Source organism: Delphinus delphis, chromosome 3, assembly GCF_949987515.2.
Source record: "Delphinus delphis chromosome 3, mDelDel1.2, whole genome shotgun sequence".
In the NCBI taxonomy this organism is placed as follows: Eukaryota; Metazoa; Chordata; class Mammalia; order Artiodactyla; family Delphinidae; genus Delphinus; species Delphinus delphis.
Window position 1 is genome coordinate 61,480,451 of NC_082685.1, and position 15,225 is coordinate 61,495,675.

General features: G+C 41.3%; 1 protein-coding gene across 4 annotated transcripts in view; it reads right to left on the reverse strand.

Moving 5' to 3' along the window:
- Window positions 1–15,225, reverse strand: part of SEC24A (SEC24 homolog A, COPII coat complex component) — a 73,578-nt gene that overhangs the window by 55,160 nt on the left and 3,193 nt on the right. The window contains exon 1 of one of the 4 annotated variants that reach the window (XM_060008825.1): window positions 7,374–7,957. The exons of 1 other annotated variant lie outside the window; for it this stretch is intronic. In XM_060008825.1, the coding sequence (XP_059864808.1) occupies window positions 7,374–7,470 (97 nt within the window). In that variant the 5' untranslated portion in view covers window positions 7,471–7,957. Of the gene's footprint in view, window positions 1–7,373; window positions 8,353–15,225 lie in introns of those variants that run through there. 2 more of the 4 variants (XM_060008824.1, XM_060008827.1) reach the window with 2 other exon arrangements.

A 15,225-nucleotide genomic window follows, 5' to 3' on the forward strand; every position in this document is an offset into this window, starting at 1 on the left:
ACAAGATTTCATGGCCCACTCTCGTATTTTTATTTATTGTTTTATCACAGGCCAATATGCCAGAGGCCTTCAAGCCAAGTGCAGCCAAGTGAAAGCCAAGTATCAACAAAATGCACAAAATAAGCAAAAGTCTTACAGTATATCAACGAAGAAAATGAAAAGAATATGCAAATAGTAGAAAGACAAATACAAAAGAAACTGCTTTGTAGTAGTCATTATCATAGATCCATTTTGAGTGACTTATAATGTGAAATTTTTATTTTTATATGTATCAACTTGCAATAGTTCATTAGAAATGTAGTAGTAAATACGTAATGAAGTTTTCACTAAATGGATTTTAATTGTATTATTTTGAAGTCATTAATAAATTATGTAGCCCATCAAAATAATAGATCAGAGACATTAAAGGGGTCCAGAATATACCACCATGGCATAAAAATTATTTTGAGTACAGGGCATGAGTTTTGGGAATCATTTACCTGCCCAAAAGCAGAGCTTCCCAAAAGAACTCAAAAGGATTAAGTTGTCATATATCTCCTCCCAAGGAGCAACCAAAGAAGACTGCCTCATTACCTGAGATGATAATTCTCCACACCACACCTAAACATACCCTGTCACAAAATGATCAAGTCTCCCATCTATGCTACTAAGCACCAATTTATCTTTCCTAAAAATTGTTTTCCCATAAGTACCCTTCTCTCTCTCCCCTTCCCCTATTAAGATGGTATATAGTATATATAACTAAGATTCCAAAAGCCACGCAGTGTGGCCAAAAAAAAAAAAAAACTGATAGAGGAAGTTGAACCAATGAAATTTGATGTGGAATTGAATATGGAGACTGAATATACGAATTGATGTGGAATTGAAGTGGGGAAGGAACCAAGGATGATTCCCAGGATTCTGACCTGTGCAAGTCAGTAGATGGCAGTGCCATTCACTGGGACAGAAGGAGGAGAAAAGAACTGGGGAAGGCAGGGAATAGCAAAGTGAAGAGGGAATGTAGAATTATTTTCAACATACTTTAGGTGTCACCAAGAGATTCAAGTGGAAATGTCCAATAGAAAGACACCTATCTATATGGGTTTCAGCTTATTATATAACTTTGGAACTCACTGGCATATGTACAATATTTGCTATCATGAGAATTAATAATATCATGCAGGGAGTATGTGCAGAGTAAGAAAAGAGCCAGCCACAGAAACTATGTGAAATAATAAATGTTTACTGTGTTTATTGTTTTTTGTTTTTTTTAAGAAAAAAAGAAGAAGAAGGGAACCAGGTCAGAAAGCTCTGAGGAACACCAACATTTTAGGAAAAAGAGAGCAATTAAAAGATAGCAATTAAAAGAAAAATATTTTACATACTTAATAACCAAGAAGTCATTTGTGGCCTTATTAAGGGCAGTTTTGGTGGATGTATAGAAGTAGAAGCCAAATTAGAAACAGTAGAAAAGAAACAAATGAGAGATTAAAATAGATGCAGGTGGGGCTTCCCTGGTGGCGCAGTGATTGAGAGTCCACCTGCCGATGCAGGGGACACGGGTTCATGCCCCGGTCCGGGAAGATCCCACATGCCGCGGAGCGGCTGGGCCCGTGAGCCATGGCCGCTGAGCCTGCGCGTCCGGAGCCTGTGCTCCGCAACGGGAGAGGCCACAACAGTGAGAGGCCCGCGTACCGCAAAAAAAAAAAAAGAAAAAAAAAAAAATAGATGCAGGTGATTGCTTCTCAATCACCCAAACAGCAGCTTCAAAAACAAAGAGATACTAGGTTCTACCTTTGTAAATTCCTATTCTATAGGACTCAATGGAATCCCAGAATTTACACTAGTTAAATTTTCATGTACTGGTGATCCTCACATACTTCAAAATGAACTTTGTGAACTTTAGAAACCAGTGACATATAAAAATGATTGACATATTATTATTCATGAAATCTAGAATGTAAAACTTAAAAGATACTTCTGATACACTATCTCAATGAATACAAAATAAAGGTTAACTTTACAAGTTTCTTCAAGGAAGCCTACTGAACAGTCACAAGAACACAATGAATGAACTACCTTTTCACATAAATTTAATAGTAAGGTAAGGGGGGAAAGATCTCACACATCAAAATACATTCTGATCACTTAAAAAGTTACCAATTGAAACTGTAAGTACAACAAATGGATGCTACTGCATGAAAACAGCTTGTGAGTCAGTCACTAGACATACGGGTTTTAAGAAAGCGATCAAAGAGGAAGAGCAAATATTAAGAATCAAAGTGGGGGTATGGGCAATTTCAGGGTCTACAAGACGTTTATGAAATGTGATACTGAAACAGCAAAGAAATGGACTCAATACTAACAAAAGTGAAGGTCAGGTCATATATTAATTACAATCCAAAGGAAACTAAGCTAGGTGGCAATTTCAAAAAATATCAGCAAATGTTTACTCTAATTATATGTATCCACCTACATAAAGAAACCAAAGAGAAGGTTCTGATCCTTGATTCAGGCATAACTACCAGGTAAGCTGAATAACAGTGGTTAAATAAGACTGCCTAGTTTAAAATCTAGGTTCCACAACGTATTAGCTGTGTGACCTTGAACCAGTTGCTTGACCACTCATCTCAGTTTCCTGGTCAGTAAACCTAACAGTTCTCTTATCATAGAGCTGTTGTGAGGATTAAATGAAATGATGCATATAATGCAACCTAGCACAGTGACTGGGCATACAGTAAGTAAACAGTAAATGTTAGTGCTTACTATTACTATTTTATGTCTTTCAGGAGTTCCCAGTCTAACAGCAGAGACTAACCAGAAGCCCAATGCAGTAAGTTCTATTAGAGGTATGCAAAGAGTCTTATGAGAGTCCAAAGTTACTGTGCCCACAGAAAACATTAAAGGGAACTCAGCCACAACAATCAGTATTATAGACCACATGCCAATCTTATTCTCAACATGCTTTGATCACGACTAAAGACTTCCTATATGAAAAATACAACATCATAAATACGGTTTTCCTCATAGTGAAACTAAAAGAGATTTACATTTCTGTCATGCCTAAAATAGAGAGATGAGCACAAGTCTAGCATTTAAACTGATGACCAACCCCCCCCATATTCTACTGTGTTTTAGCAGATACTACTGTACAAAAATCCACAGAAAATTTCACCAGAAAAAAAAAGAAGTTGAAAATGAGCTCAAATCTCATCATGAACAAGTTGACACGTGTTTAGTGAACTAAACTGCAAAATACCCAATTCTAAGATATTCATTCGATAAAACTGGTAATTCCTTAAATGTGCTAGAAACCGTGTGAGTCTGCTGGAGAGAGGATGATGTGCAAAAACAGATATTCTTGTCCTCATAGGACTTACAGTCTAGAGGGAAAGCTAATATTATTTTATAACAGGGTAATCTGGGTGGGAGAGAGGGTGTAGAATATCCTTCTCACTCTTAATCTATAAGGGAAAAAGTTGAATATTACATAATATTACAAAAAAATACTATTAATAAAACTATAGTTTCTAACTGCCTTGGCAAATTGACTCAAATAGTCAATAAGGAAGCTAATTAGAAGTGGGAGGCATGGGACTTCCCTGGTGGCGCCATGGTTAAGACTCTGTGCTCCCAATGCAGGGGGCCCGGGTTCGATCCCTGGCCAGGGAACTAGACCCCAAGTGCATGCCACAACTAGGAGTTTGCATGTCACAACTAAGGAGCCCTCGAGCTGCAACTAAGGAGCTAGCCTGCCACAACTAAGACCCTGTGCAAACAAATAAATAAATTAAACAATTGTTTTAAAAAGTGGGAGTAATGATTTGCCTTTAGCCCTTATTACATGGTAATCAGATGAAGATCTGCCAGTTTAAGTAGTCTTGCAATTTCACCATCAATTTCTACAAAGGAAATAAGTGTACACAAATCTACACAGAGACTTAGAAAAACCTGTCTAGACAAACTTTGGATTGTAGTGCAATGTAACAATCAACCACATAAAGAAATGTCCAGATTGAGGCATCCTGTAATATAATGACACTATACAATATGAAAGTAAGTTACAGAAAAGTGAAAAAGGTGACTCCTCAGTCACCTTTTAGATTATAATCTAAAAACAAAACAAAAGATCCAACTAGACTGTAATATGTAATTTAAGCAAGCTACATCAAACCTGAAGCGTAAGAGAATTCAATAGAATATTTAAACAGCAATAAGTGCCTAGAAAGAATTAACCAAAAAAATTAGATTCCAGCACTGAACTTTTTTTTCACCTTCTAGAGAAATATCCTCCCCTCCAATTCTCCACCACATCCCTACTCTCTTCATTATTAGTGGGATGAACAATAAAGGAACCCAATACAGGACATTAGCCATTTTACTGAGAATACTTTTTCAAAAAACTTTAGAAATGGGGCTTATAAAAAGAATGTCAAAATTATATCTTAACAAGGGTATATACCACATGACCCAGCTATTCCACTTCCGGGCATTATTTGAAGAACACAAAAACACTAATTCAGACAGATATATGTACCCCCGTGTTCCCTGAAGCATTATTTACAACAGCCAAGATATGGAAACAACGTAAGTGTCCATCAGCGGATGAATGGATAAAGAAGATGTGATAAATACACACACACACAATGGAATATTACTCATGCATAAAAAGAATGAAATCCTGCCATTTACAAGAACGTGGATGGAACTTGAAGGTACTATGCTAAGTGAAATAAGCAGACAAAGACAAATAGCATATAATTTCACTCATATTTCGAATCTAAAAAAACAAAGCAAGTGAAGAGACAAAATAAAACAAAAACTCATCAATATAGAGATCAGATTAGTGGTTACCAGAGGGGAAGGGGGTTGGGAGATGGATGAAATGGGTGAAAGGGCCAACTGTGTATGGTGATGGATGGTAACTAGACTTGTGGTGGTGATCACTTTGTAGTGTATACAGATGTCAAATTATAATGTTATGCACTTGAAACTTTTTTTTTTTTTTTTTTTTTGTGGTACGCGGGCCTCTCACTGTTGTGGCCTCTCCCGTTGCGGAGCACAGGCTCCGGACGCGCAGGCTCAGCGGCCATGGCTCACGGGCCCAGCCGCTCCGCGGCATGTGGGATCTTCCCGGACCGGGGCACGAACCCGTGTTGCCTGCATCGGCAGGCGGACTCTCAACCACTGCGCCACCAGGGAAGCCCCTGAAACTTATTTTTTAAAAAGTGGGGGATACGGGGCTTCCCTGGTGGCGCAGTGGTTGAGAGTCCGCCTGCCGATGCAGGGGACATGGGTTCGTGCCCCGGTCTGGGAGGATCCCACATGCTGCGGAGCGGCTGGGCCCGTGAGCCATGGCCGCTGAGCCTGCGCGTCCGGAGCCTGTGCTCCGCAACGAGAGAGGTCAGAACAGTGAGAGGCCCGCATAATGCAAAAAAAAAAAAAAAAGTGGGGGATACGGACTTCCCTGGTGGTCCAGTGATAAAGAATCCACCTTACAATTCAGGGGACTCAGATTCAATCCCTGGTCAGGGAACTAAGATCCCGCATGTTGCGGGGCAACTAAGCCTGCATGCCACAATTACTGTGCTCACGCGCCTCAACTAGAGCCCTTGTGCCGCAAACTAAAGAGCCCACACGCTCTGGAACCCACACGCCACAACTACAGAGCCCACACGCTGTGGAGCCTGCGTGCCACAACTACAGAAGAGAAAATCTGCATGCCACACTAGAGAGAAGCCCGAGCACCGCAACGAAGAGCCTGCACACAGCAAAGAAAGATCCTGCGTGCCTCAACAAAGATCCAACACAGCCAAAAATAAATAAATAAATAATAAATATATATTTTTTAAAAAGTCGGGGTACATATTTGCAATCCTATGATTTCCTTCCCTATCTGACTCCAGAATTGGCTCTGAGCAACCTGTATACAGGGACTCTTTTCTTACTCTCTTTTACATTCCTAAGGACAGAACTTAAGTGTGCAACAAATGTCTGTTGGACTGGATCAAACCAACATAGTGACAACATCTCCAACACAGTACATACAGTGGCTAAATTGCTTTAACATTTCAAAATTATCAAAAATATACTTACATATAAGTTTACATGCATATTTACAAGATTTGCCATTTGAAGCTCATGTAAAACTGCAATTTATAGATTATAAGAAAAAGCCACAGTCATATGACATCTTGCTTAAGAGTTTTGACCTTAAAGTGAAATGTCTTAAAATAATTTCATCCTCGGTGAAAATGTAACTAAAGAGCCTAGAATAAAATGTAGTTTACATAATGTTACCGTAAATTTGAAAAAGAACAACTGATGCAACTTAACACCATTTCAGTGCTTACCCCCACTTATTCTTGCTTCTGCCTACATACCTGCCTACTCATAGACATTTTTAAAAGTCTTTTAGAGCCTTCTTTGTAAAGAAAACAGTAGTCTCTAAAAACAATGTAAATTAGCTATTTTAGTCATTGATTATTTTCTCGAACGTCACAGCAATCTTAGATTCCAATGGACAACTTAAGCATTTTAATATTATTCTACCAGTTTTGTTTCCAAGAACCAAAGATTTATAAGTAAATTGGTAACTTGGCAAACTGTTGGCAGAAAATCTGTCTTTATTATAACGATTATAATAAACTTAGCAAATCACAACACACGACAATTTAAAGAATCCTAGAAGGGGTATAAAATTAGAAGACACCCTCACACCAAATGACAAATTATAGTGCCACATGTACACTCTGGTCAGAGGTTCAGAGACTTGTGTCCAACCACTTTCCAAGTGATGTAAAGACCTCTGGAAATCAAACAGGAGATCTCCCCTTCTAAAGCTGAAAAACTGAACGAGGGGGCCTAAGTACAATTCGGGGAAGGTTCAGGGAGAGATGAAGCAGGCCCTAAGGAGGTCTCGCCAAAGCACAAGCATCCATTCGTCTCCGCAAATTCACACTGAGTATGACCCTCACGTCACTGCAGGCCCGACGGGACCGAAATGAATCAGACCCCAAACTCTGCTCTCTAGAAGACATGGGTGAAGAGGCGAGGAGGGGAAAGGCACATAAACAGGCACTATGAGCCTTGTATGCCAGTTCTGAGGTACGGACCGAATCTGTATTCTTCACCCATGTATACCCAGGGCGTTACATACAGCAAGTGCTCAGTGACTGTGTGCTGAACGAAAGAATAAATAAATAAATATGGAAAACAAAGACGAGCCGCGGTGTCCGTGGCTCTGCCTCCCACCTCCAGCCGTTCCTGACACGGGCAGAAAAGTCACCCTCCCCTCAGACGGCGGCAGCAACCAAAGGTCAGCTCGAGCCGGGGCCCAAACTTTGCCGTCCCCAGCGCCCCGTCCCCACCTCCCACCCCCGGGCGGCACTTACCGTTAGTGTAGGGAGACCCCGAGGCCCGGGCGGCCCCGTTCTGGGCCTGGAGGCCAATGGGGGCGCCGCCAGAGGCCGGTATCCCGGGCTGGGACATGACGACGATGTTTATCGGGGTTGGAAGGGGCTGGTTGGCGTCTGCGGCAGCGCCAAGCCGAGAGTTGAAAGACGACTGCTGGAAGCGGAGGGAAGGGGCTAACGACTTAGAACTGAAGGCGGGATAGAGAGAGGGCGGCGCAGGAAGCCCTAGGCATGGCGCCGCATTCTCCCTAGCCCGCCGGCGGTGACTGCTTGGTCTGGGGGCTGAGGCTTGGAAGTCGGGCCGGTGGGGCCGAGAACGCCGGGCTGGTAGGCAGCAGCCAAGCGGAGAGAGACGTAGGGAGGCCCCGGCCGGAACTGCCTGTCAGCCCCCGGCCGCGCAGGCGCAATCGGGACACGTGGCACTTCCGCCTCCGGCCTTGCAGCTGCCGCCCGTATAGGTGAGCTCTTCTTTCCCCGCAGGGCTGCCCTGAAGCCACCTGACAGCTCCGGGTGTCCCGGGCCAAAGGACGGAGCTCGGCCTCTCCTGCCACGTCACTCTCACCGTCGGCCGGAAGTGGCGTGTGTCACCGATACGGAAATCCCCGCCGTGATGAACGTCATCTAGCCGGCACGGCCGGGATGTGAGGGCAGTCAGGGTTTGAGTGGAAGCTTTCGTGGGGTGGGAATGACAGTTCCTCTCCTCGAGTTTTTGTGAAGATTACCTGGGAGGACAGACGTCATCGTCCTCTGCTGAGACTGTGCCGAGTAGCTGAGCCGATTAATGTTCGTTGCAGTATTTCATTTCACATTTCATCATCATATTCCAGGTGTAAATTGTAAGGGATTTTTAAAAAAGGAGTGGTTAATTATGTACATGTGTTCAGAGTAATCAAATCGAAGAGGAGGCCTTTGCTTTTTGACCGGAGGATTCAGAAGTCATTTTAATTTTGAAACTCGCTGATTCATATAGCATAGTCACGCCAAAGTTCATTAACAGCATATTTAAATGGCAGTTTTATTTCCTCTTCTAAGAGTTTGCAGTAAGGTACAACATTCAAACTTCCTTTCTAGTCAAGGAGACTTTTTTTTTTCTTACAAGTAGAAGATTTTTTTTTAACTTTTGAGGCCAAAGGGAGGTAGAAACTGGAGTGATTAGACAACATAATTAATGATCTCAGTAGTCATCTTAGCCACCTTCATTTTACTTAGGTTTTCCTGTTCTGAGCTGATGATCAAGCCCTTCTTTAGACTGCAGATTTGTACTGTTCATTAAAATGTCATAACAACAGTTTCAAAACCGGTGAAGGGTGAAGTACATCTTACTTAATTCACTTAATATCAAATGCCTATTATGAAATGTTATATTACATGCAAAAAGAGTAAGAACTAAACTGCTGTGTGATGCCTGAAAAATGAACAGTAAGAATTCAAAACACTAAATGTTAACTTTTATCCTTTTTTTATCATTTGCCTCAGATGTGTAAAAATGTGTTTGCTGTGTATGAAAAATTAAACTCCTTTGTACAGTATACAAGACTTCTTTAGGATGATGATACTTTCGGTCAAACTGTTTTCAGCCTAGAGCCCCTATAACCAAATCCCAAATCACGTATCCCAAGAACACTTGAAGAGATACACAAACACAAGCCTCTTAATGGTTTAAAGAGAAACCTCAGAAACTGAACCTCCCTGAGGTCAGACAGAAAGTCAGCGTCACTCTTCAAAAGAGCAAATCCTTAGGCCTGGTCTCAAACTTGCTTCAGTTGAATTCTTTTTTTTTTTTTTAATTCAACTTTTAAATGATCTTGGTTTGTTGACCTTGGCACAGGAATTTGATTTGGTTAAATCAAGGTTTCTCTGGACTTTGTTCTGTTTAAGCAATATCTGTATTGAGAAAAAAAATACTGATGAAGAAGAATTAGCCATTTTAAAAAGTAGATAACCTCTGGTTAAATCAGGTTAAATAAACATAAATAATTTGCTAATAAGTAAACAGTGCTTCTTCTAAAATGTGTTCCACCCCTAAGTATCCCTGTTGCTATTATCACCCCCACTCCAAAGACAAGAAACAAAATTAATGGTTAAGTCTTTCAAGTGTTTTTTACATTTTCAATGTAGTCAGCTTTAAAATATTGAGGAAAAACACATAATTTGTCATCTGCACACCCTTAGGAATAGTTGGAAGATAAGTGTAAATAACTGAGGTGAGACAACATATTTAAACAGTTAAGTGCTTTTCCTATTAAATATTATCCACACATTACCAAATCCTTCTCTGGCTTCTTTAAGTTGGCCACATAAATTTTATGGAAAAATTATTAGTGCTATTACCAGTTGTTAAGGGTATCGATATTTCTTTGGTCAATTATTTATATCTACCCTACACTACCATACACTTTTCTAAGCTAATGTCAGTAATATATTCTACTTTCTTATCCTGATTTTCAGAACAACAGGACCCTTCTACTGCATATGCCCCTTCATATTTTTATCTATGTATCACATTTTCTGCACATTATTTTCAGAGCCTTCAACCCTATTTAAGAAAATGATATACAACAAAATAAGTGACACAAAAGTGTTTGAGTAAGGAGACAACACTGTACAAAGAATATTTCATTAAATTTGATTACTTATTTAGACCCAAAAGAGGGAGATGCATTCCTAATAAAATTTGCTGATTTGCAGAAGTGGACTTTGGCTCACACCAGCCTAAGTCCACTTTGCCTGCCTGCTCGCGACTATTGAACTGTCAGCTGATAAGCAGGATCAATCCTGTTTACTTTTCAGGATAAGGGAAATTATTTTAGGTCTCCTAGTTTTTTTGGGTTTTTTTTCTATTTCTATTTCAAACAAACAAACTAGTTTCAATTACAAACAGCAGGTTTGTTCTGAAACTCTTTTGTGGCTCCACTTTAGGAACAGTTCCTCTGGCCTCATTTGCCTCTCACAGGACATCTGTCTGTATCTGAAGTCAGTAGCTCTGAAGGTACATTACAAGTACAGTCATCCCACACCAAGCCAGTAAATCCCATTGCTTTCTTTGAAAACTTTTCATCTTTATGTAGTTCTCACTGCCCACTCTGGTTAGTTATTATCATCTTGCACCTGAGCTATTGGGATGGTCTTACTGGTTTCAATCTCTCCCAACCATCCTTCCTGCTGAATTGAGCTCCTAAGTACTGACTCCATTTTTATTTTCCTATACCCCTAAACCTGTAATTGCTCCCTTTGCCTGCTCCATCAAGTTAAAGTTTCTCTGCATGGCTTTTCTCATCTCATTCTGAGTAAAATCCAAAGTCCTACTCATAGCCTACAAGGCCTCAGATGACTTGACATTACTACTTCTCTCTCCTCATCATCTTCTACACTGCCTCTCACTCAGCACTTGCTATCTCTCTAGCTACCCAAGCACAAGTCTGCCTTAATACTTATGTCCATTACCCAGGATGCTCTTCTTCAAGACACCCATCTAGCTCAATCTCTCACCCCTTCTTTAGTCAAATGATACCTTATGGTGAGGCCCTTACTGAGCACCCTATATAACAACATACCCTCTGTGCTCACTTTCTATCCCTCTTACCCTGCTTTTTTTTCTTCATAGCACTTCTCATCATTGTTATATACTTGTGTTTATGTTTATCTTTCTTCAGTGGAATAAAATTCTATACATATCGTGACAATTCTAAGGTAACCTTTTTTTATATAAGTTTATTTTATTTAGTTAGTTATGTTTGGCTGCATTGGGTCTTTGTTGCTGTGTGTGGGCTTTCTCTAGTTGCGGAGAGCAGGGGCTACTCTTCATTGCAGTGCGCGGGCTTCTCATTGCGGTGGCTTCTCTTGTTGCGGAGCACGGGCTCTAGGCACGCGGGCTTTAGTAGTTGTGGCTCACGGGCTCTAGAGTGCAGGCTCAGTAGTTGTGGCGCACGGGCTTAGTTGCTCCGCGGGATGTGGGATCTTCCCGGACCAGGGCTCAAACCCGTGTCCACTCCATTGGCAGGAGGATTCTTAACCACTGCGCCACCAAGGAAGCCCAAGGTAATCGTTTTGATTTCATGTCTGTCTCCTTATTTAGAGTGTAAGAAAGTAGAGCCCAGGGCCAGTGTCCTATTTACCTCTGTATTCTCAGCACTTGACTTGGGGCCTTACACTTGACAGGTATTCAATAAACATTTTTGAATGGATAAATTTAAAGCGTCATCTGTTCCAATCTTCTATTCTGAATATTTTGAGCCTCACTAATTCACTACTGTAAGTTCATATTGCAACTGTAGCCCAAACCACACCACTAGCACTTGTTTCTAAACTATGTTGTTCTCTAATTCTTTTATTCTTAACTATTACGCTGCATTGTGTCCCATCTGATACTGACCTGGTAGTGTAGTTGAAATAGTGTCAGCCTCTGGTCAGACCCTATCGCCCCTGAGTAGCACTGGAGGTACAATATCAAATGCCAACTCTTTTTCCTTTTCTAACTCTAAAGATATCGCTCTGTCCCTGCCCCATCTACACACAACCTGGCACCATGGTATCAGAGATCTGAGATATAAATTCCCCTTTAAACCTATCTTTTCATCGTACTTTCTACTCATCAGCTCTTTCACTGATTTATTCATTCATTCAACAAATATTGATTAAATGCCTTCCATATGTCAGGCACCAAGCAAAAACAGAACAGGATAGATAGGATCTCTTCCTTATGTGGAGTTTACAGTGGAGGAAATGCAATAAAAATGTAAATAAATATATCTTTATAAATTTCGAATTTGATAAGGGCTGTTGAGATATTGGTAGTGAGATAGAGAATAGGAAGCAAGGATCTGATTTGGATAGGAGGGTTAGGACATGAGGTAACATTTAAGCTGTGATCTAAAGGACGAGGAAGCTACCCATACAAAGGGAGAAGGTGGGGAGAAGAAGGACACTGGGCAAAGGGAACAGCACCTACAAAAGCCCAGAGGGAGGAATGAGCTTGCTGTGGTGAACAAGGTAGAATGGCACAAGGTGAAATTCGAGAAACACAGGAGGCAGAGCAGCAAGAGCCTTATAAGGCATTGTAAAGAGTTTACAGACTTTGGGAAGCAATCGAAGAATTGTAAACAGCGGAGTAATTTGATCTAATTCATGCTTTAAGATGAATCCATTAAAAAAAAATCAGTGCAACAGCTGTGAGGGTAATTGACTGGTGGGGAAAGAAGAGTTGTTGCAGTAACCCAGGCCACAGATGATGGTGGCCTGCAGTAAGGTGGTTGTAGTGGAGAGAGAAGTAGACTCACTAATCCAAGTTAAAACTTTGGTATTTCCTTTACTTTTGCTACCAACATGTAATCAAGCATGTCTGACTCCCTATTTCTTTGCTCCCACTGACCCAGCACCGCCCCACGTTACCTCTCACCTCTGTGATTGCAGCTGTCTTATTACTGATCTCAGCTTTCAGTCCTGACCTGTTCCAATACAACCCACGCACTGCTGCCAGAGCAAACTTTCAAAAATATGACTGACCATGTTCCTGTTCTGCTCAGAACCTCTGAAAGGCTCTACAGTTTGGGAGTCAAGGTCCCTGGTAGTCCAGTTGAAAGCTATTTAGTCAAACCATAATACTTGCCTGATGTTTTTCCCATCTCTATTCCTTTCAGAATGTTATTCTCTCATTATGATATATTATCCCTGCTGGATATTAATCCCCATTTTACATATACAGGAACTGAAACTTCAAATGGCTAATAATGTTAGAACCATAGTCTACAGCTAAGGGTTGTACTCTTAACTATTATACTCTATTAAAAATGCAGCCATTGGGCTTTCCTGGTGGCACAGTGGTTAAGAATCTGCCTGCCGGTGCAGGGGACATGGGTTTGAGCCCTGGTCCGGGAAGATCCCACAAGCTGCGGAGCAACTGGGCCCGTAGCAACTGGGCCCATGTGCCACAACTACTGAGCCTGCATTCTGGAGCCTGCGAGCCACAACTACTGAAGCCCGGACGCCTAGAGCCCATGCTCCGCAACAAAAGAAGCCACTGCAATGAGAAGCCCGTGCACCACAATGAAGAGTAGCCCCCACTCGCCTCAACTAAAGAAAGCCCATGTGCAGCAATGAAGACCCAACGCAGCCAAAAATAAATAAATAAAAATGCAGTCATTAAAATTCATGATTTAGAAGAATACTTAATTACATGGGAATGTTTTTAATTTGAAATGTTTTACAAAACTGTTCATAGTATGATTATAATCTTATAAAACTGGTTATATCTGTGAGGTGTGACAGAGGGTGATTTTTGTTTCCATTATGTTTTTCTGGATTTTCCAAACTTTTTAACCATGACTAAGTATTATTTTTATAACAATAACAATCTTCAAAAAGATTGGGGGTAAATATCTTATGTATCCTTTAGACTCTCCTCAAACATTGATATCTCCTGCCTCTCCACTTCCTCACCCCTACCATAAGTTTGTACTTTGCAATCCTTTCTCTCCTCCTACCTTCTTTTATAGTTAGTTGTGAACAAACACATCTCCCCACCAAACCGAAAGGCCCTGGAGGAAAGAGACTGTCTTGCTTATTGTCATTCCCCCATTCCTAGTCAATTTACAATCTGTTGCTGAAGTCAGCAGGAACCATAATTTAGATTTCTATCTAAAGGGTCACTAAAATGCCAGGGATATCAGGAAAGAAAGGCAATCCAGGAAAAGAGCTGTGGAGTAATCTTGAGGAGCCTGGTGAAGGGCCTCAAGCTACTTAAAAGTATTTATTAAACCAAACTGAATTTAAGACTAGGTGAGTGGAAAGGAGAATAGAGGTGAACCCAGACTGGAACAGCAGGCTCCTCCACCTAGACCAATGGACTCCAGGGAAATTCTTTAACCCCTTGAGGACAAAAATGTACCTAGGAGTCCTTCATATTATGAATGAATCACTAGCTCATATGTATTAAGCACCTATTGTATGCCAAGCACTGAAAACAGGTTCAAGAGAGGAAAGGCAGATATGGTTCTTGACCTAAGGAAGTTTCTAGAATGCCTGTTGGGGGAGGCTATAGATAAATAATCATACATATTTAATTGTAAAATTATAAGCAAGATAACTTCAATGATAAGGTAAATTGTACAGTTGCTGGGGAAACCTGAAATAGAGGGCTTAACCATCTGAGAGGGAGGCTTTGATGAGAGAGCTATCTGTGCTGAGACTTGAAGAGTGTGTAGGAGTTAGCTGGGTGGAGAGGAGAGATCTGGAGAAGCAGTTCTGGCAGAAAGAATGACAAGTGCAAAGGGAGGACCAATGGAGTAAGGCATTTCCTGAGGCTGGAACGAAAGAGGGGGAGATCCAGCTGAGCCAGTTACAGGCTTTGTTGGGAATCTATCAAATAACTCTGCTTCAGTCCCCAAACACCTCCTTGTTCTGTCCGCATCACCTAGAATCCTAGGCTTAAGAGCAATCTTGGAAGTGCTATAATCACACTTTCATTCAAGGCACTCAAGTATTCCCATTTGAATACATTGAAGAAAAGTAACATCCATGAGCAAAGAACGGCCGGGGTCAAGACAGTCTTGTTTAAAGCTCATAGTTACATAGTTACATTTTGTAAATTACTTGTTGAACTCAAGAAACAGGTGCACTTTGAAAATGTATTTTTTCAGAAAAGCATGTCACGTATAATCTCCCCAAGCTAGGAACCGGTGTTACCTTCTCTGCCTAGGCCCGCAGCCCGTGCAGCCCCTTCAGGCGTGTATGGGGAGCAGGCCCCAGTTCTGGGAGCATTCAGCAGTGGGACTGGCCGCGGAACCGCCAGGAGGCGGAACTAGAGGCGCACGGCGCTGCTGTCCTGCGAACCTTC